Below are 5,083 nucleotides of genomic sequence, written 5' to 3'. Positions count from 1 at the left end.
TTGATACAGGAGGATGACCATTTATGAAATTTATCAAATCATACCCTATGAGCGTACGTGTGCTGGTAGTGTTCCATACCATATAGCTGTTGCTGTTGAATCATTTCAGCATGATGTTGTTAAATGAAATAGCCAAAGTGATCGGTGATGCTAAGAACATTGATGCAGCTGTTTCTTGGATTGGATCTGCAATTGGAACGTTAAACTGTGATACCATGTGAAAACTGTTGCAAGAAGAAGAGAGATAAAGGGAGATCGAGAGAGAGACCATTGTGGCTGAATTCAAGAAATTATTCTGCGGATAGTTGAATTCAAGTATCAGTGTCCATTCTGTTAACAAGTGCTATTTATGTTTCATCCCAATTATCTTTAATCCTACCTGCTAGATTTTCCAATCTATTATTAATCCTACCGAGATTTCATCCTAGCCGCCAGATGTCCTATTTTAAACTTATTCATCACCATGGTATCTTATTTTATGAAGTGACCGAGTTATGTTAGGATTGATGAGTTAGATACTTATGCTCTTATTATTGGATGATTTATAGATGTACTTATAGGTTGTCTTTTCTTAAAGACTTGTATTTTCGAGTTGGCTCTCTTGCCTATTGACTGGTACTCACCGCACAGACATGGCGCTGTACTGAATTGAATTCAGATAATTAAGGCTTCATGAAGGATCGTGCACGCACAATGAGCTATACTCACCTTTCGTTGGTACAAAAATGAAAATCTCTGCTAGAAATATCACAGACTAAAAAGGTTACAGTGATGATGCATGGAAGAACATTAGGAAGTCAGGCTAAAAATCATCCCTCGTCACTTGCCACGACACTCCCGGAAGGCGGTGCCCAGTGTACATATATAAAATATATTTATGTTGATTATAGCTTTTACTCCCGGGGGCGGGCGAGCCATAGAGAGCTGAGCGCCCGGAGGCGCGAAAAGTAATCATTGATGGCGAGCAGCGCGCGGGCAGCCTGCCGCGTCGTCAAGATCCTCTGCATCTGGTGCAACGTTTGCTGCCGCAGTAAATCCGCCTTCAAGAAACATGATAGTCTCACAGTATGATGATAATCTCAGAAAATAACGTTAACGGTAATCAAAATCTCACTGTTTCCCCTTTCAAGATACATGATAATCTCATTATACGATAATCACAAAAAATCACGTCAACGACAATCCAAATCTCGCTGTTTCCCCCTTCAAGAACCATGATAATCCCACAATATGATAATTACAAAAAATCATGTTAACGATGGTCAAAATCTCAATGTTTCGGCCTACAAGATACATTATAATCCCACAACATGATAATCACAAAAAAATCACGTTAACGATAATCCAAATCTCACTGTTTCCCCCTCAAGAAACGTGATAATCCCGCAACATGACAATCACAAAAAAATCACGATAACGATAATTCAAATCTCACTGTTTCCCCCTTCAAGAAACGTGATAATCCCACAACATGATAATCACAAACAATCACGTCAAAGATAATCAAAATCTCACTGTTTTCAGGCAGATGACAAATAAAAAATCAGAAAGAAGTGGCATAAAGTGGAGAATATTATGATGAATTGGATGAAGTGCAAAGCTTGTTCGACGTACCTGGCGGAGAAAGTTCTCCAAAGTTCCGAGCTTTCCCATGGCGAGAGCCATCTGACCCATGTAACCGGAGACGTTATCTGATCCGGTAGATGGGCAAAGCGAACCCGAAGCGAGCGTCTCCGCAAGAGACTGCTGCAACGCCTCCATTCCTTGTGATAGCGCGTCCTCCGCCTGCTGCGCGGACTGCTGGAGACCGCACAGCCCCACTAACTGCTGCTCCGTCAACGGCTCAACCTGGCTCGCCAATACCTGCACCGATACCCCCTATCATGAATAATTCAAGGATAGGGAGCGTACGACGGAACGGGAACCCCGTTAGGGTTTCCTTTCGTTGGTCGTTCAGAGGTCAGGGCGGATAACGGGTTGCGTTGCCTTGAGAAGCTCGGAAGAACGGAAACCGCCCAGCCACATGAAACACCTCTCCGCTGGAGTCGTCCACATTCCCGAGAGCATGTGGAATATATTGGACTTAGCTCCGATGCTCTTGAGTTTGAACACCTCGTCGTAATGGGCCATGACAGCGTCGACGAGGTGGCTAAGCTCGGCGTCGCTTACGTGGGAGTTCACCGCCACGCGTAAGTCCCCGATTCGCCGCTGGTGCTCGTACAGCCAACGGGAATACTCCACGTCAAATGTCAAGGACCCTAAACGAGAGAGACAAGCTGAATGAGGTCTCAGCCCGCGAAACCCGGCTAAGTCCAGAGCGCACGTACCACTTCCTCCTATGGAGTGGCTTTGCTCGCCCATGCACCCATTGGCGACGAAAACACCCTGGAAACGTTGAACGAAGAACGTGATTCACATTTCTCTCGGATAATCGTAGAGATAGATTGTTAAATGCACTAACTTGCTGTCTAGCTCGTTGGAGTTCCTGCTCAAGTTGCAGCAGCTTTAACCTACTTGTCTCAAGTTGCTGCACATAGGCCTAACCCAGCAACAAGGACAATGTTCAGAGACGAGATTGCAACCAAAATGGAAGGACTAAATCTAAATTTAAAAAAATTACAGAAGCCGAGTAAGATGATAGAATCATAGAAACGCGGATATTCACTTGCATGTCACAGCTTACCCGAAAGTTTTATCAGATACTCCCTTGGGTCGACCGACGACGTTTCTACTGGCAGAGGAAAAGGATTCTTTCGCATTCTCATTAAATGCACAGGCGTTCTTGCACAGTTTTATTTAATCCGACGCCGCACGGGGGTGTAAGAAAGAGTTTTATGGCAAATATGCAATGATGAAACGGTAGAGAGAGAGTAGGTGAAGGAGTCTGCACTCGGAGATGAGAGAGATAGGGTTAAAATGGTGTGACTTGGGGTAGCAGGAAGTAGAAACTATTTAAGTGGGATAAAGCCGACCTGCCAGTCGGTCGATCACTAACTAACCTAAGCAGACGCAGATCATGAACAGGCAAGACCAGACCGTGGGGACCCTACCATGAGAACGACGAAGCCCGAAAAGCAAGCTCGCAGAAAATTTAAGTGGCCGAGGGTAGGTAAAACGGGACAACACGAGAAAAATCATTCCATCGTTACGCACATTCCGGATGGTAAAAGAGACCTTCTTCGTCGGTTTCTCCGTAAACGAGAGGTAGAAAAGACAATAACCAAAAAATCATCTAATAACCTTACCTTCTTCCTTAGGCGGCTCTTCCTCGCCGCCTCGCGATTTTGCGCTAGCCGGCGGACTGTCTGAGCCAGAGCGAGTTCAAAGAAAAGATCAGGCAGAAATCGACAAGAACAGCGTTTGCTAAAGAACAAACGACCTTCTGCTCTTCTCCTTTGTCCGAGAGCCTCTCAGAGTCCACGGACATGATCGCCCTCTCGCGGTCGCCGCCGGACTAATACACGAATAATACACACATCGGCGTGAGTTGTAAGGCAATCTCGACTTCCATAATAAGAATAAAAAAATGACCTGCTTGTTATGATCTTCTGCATCCGCTTCCACAGATGTCTCCGTCCGAGGACTCGACATCGCCATGCCGGAGTCATCCCAGCCGTCGAACCGACCTTGCTCACCCCCAGCGGCGATCTCAGCCGTAGGAGACGTCAATCCCTGCAACGATACAGTTAAGACTCTCGACAAAGTATAGAGGAGAGTTAAGATAATCGTACGTGGTGGTGGAAGCCGCCGAAACGGAGGGCGGAGGAGGTAACGACGGTGAGGCTGCTGGAGGACTTCGGACTTACTATTGGGCCTGTGGATTCCACACGTAGAATGAGGATTCGGAATGTATTCGAGAGATAAGAATGAGGTCAGGGTTTACTCCGAATTAGGTCATGAACTGGGTCAATAACATGGTAGTTCGCCATAGCCGCCTGCTGCTGCTGGCCCAAGTGGTGGCGCAGATGAATCCGGGCATTGTTATTGCTACTGTTATCGTTCCCCCCTCTGGAATATCGGCACGATAATGGAGAACATGAGCACAAAATAATGCTAAGTTCGTGAGTATGAAGAGAGAGAAGTAGAGAGGAGTGAGAGAGGAAGAATACCCGAGGAAGGGGGAGTACATATTGTCGGCGTGGGGAGGGAAACTCGGCGGAATGGAGTCGACGAGAGTTGCGAGGATATGCTCGAAGGGTTCATCGTTTGTCTTAAAGCCTACTTACTCTCTTGTGCTTCTCACTTTACCGCGTTCTTTTTCTCTCTCCGCTTTCTCTATCTGTCCTTGTTCTGGTCTCAAAGCATTCTGTCTATTGTCCAGAAGCCGTCGTATCAACTTCATATCGATGGCGATAAGAAGTGTATTACTAGAAGACCACTACAAGGAACGAGAAGGTAACGATCTTCTGAAGGTCGGTGTAATAATCCGTAGCCGACTAGTCGACTGGCAACTGTGCTGACTTGCTGAGGGCCACGGACCCTGTCACCAACTCTCTCTCTTTCATTCTCTCTCTCTGTTTCTCATTCATTCTCTCTCTTTCATTCCATCTCTCTCTCCCCTTCCATCTTTTTCCTCTTCACTTTCATCTCTCTCTATCTCCATCTCTTTCTCTTTCCCTTTCATTCCATCTATCTCTCCGCTTCCATCTTTTTCTCTTTAATTCAATCTCTTTCTATCTCCATCTCTTTCTCGTTCATTCTATCTCTCTCTCCACTTCCATCTTTCTCTTTAATTCACTGTCTCTATCTCCATCTCTTTCTCTCGCTTTAATTTAATCTGTCTCTATCTTCATCTCTTTCTCTTTCTCGTTCGTTCTATCTATATTTCTCTTTTACTCGATCTCTCCCTCCACTTCCATCTCTTTCTCTCTCTCATTCTCTCTTTCTCTCTATTTCCCTCTAATCTCCTACTCTTCCACTCTATCTCCCTCGTCATCATTTAGCTCCTCTCCATCTCTATCTCTTTTCCCTCTCGCCTATCTCTTTCCTCACTATCCTCTGTCTCCTCTCTTTATATTTTTCTCACTTTCATTCATTCTCCCTTCCTCTCCATCTTATATCTCTCGTCCTCCCATTCTCTCCC

At 45.5% G+C, this 5,083-nt stretch overlaps 1 protein-coding gene across 2 annotated transcripts; it reads right to left on the bottom strand.

Annotated features, from left to right (window-relative positions):
* Positions 1-722: 722 nt before the first annotated feature.
* On the bottom strand, positions 723-4,287 carry LOC144713878 (transcription factor TGA2.2-like). 2 transcript variants are annotated; one of them, XM_078588602.1, is made up of 11 exons: positions 4,110-4,283; positions 3,884-4,008; positions 3,732-3,814; positions 3,532-3,672; positions 3,380-3,454; positions 3,246-3,305; positions 2,462-2,539; positions 2,328-2,385; positions 1,987-2,258; positions 1,615-1,863; positions 723-1,040 (listed from the first exon to the last, which is right to left on the bottom strand). In XM_078588602.1, exons 1-11 carry the CDS (start codon positions 4,127-4,129, stop codon positions 894-896), a joined length of 1,308 nt encoding a protein of 435 aa, XP_078444728.1. In that variant the 5' UTR covers positions 4,130-4,283; the 3' UTR covers positions 723-893. The 2 variants fall into 2 exon arrangements, with proteins under 2 accessions (XP_078444728.1, XP_078444727.1); XM_078588601.1 differs by having other exon boundaries at positions 1,987-2,385; positions 4,110-4,287.
* Positions 4,288-5,083: the final 796 nt, after the last annotated feature.

This window comes from Wolffia australiana, chromosome 16, assembly GCF_029677425.1.
Source record: "Wolffia australiana isolate 7733 chromosome 16, ASM2967742v1".
Lineage (NCBI taxonomy): Eukaryota > Viridiplantae > Streptophyta > Magnoliopsida > Alismatales > Araceae > Wolffia > Wolffia australiana.
The sequence above is the reverse complement of the archived record's forward strand: the minus strand, read 5'-3'. Positions and strand labels throughout refer to the sequence as shown.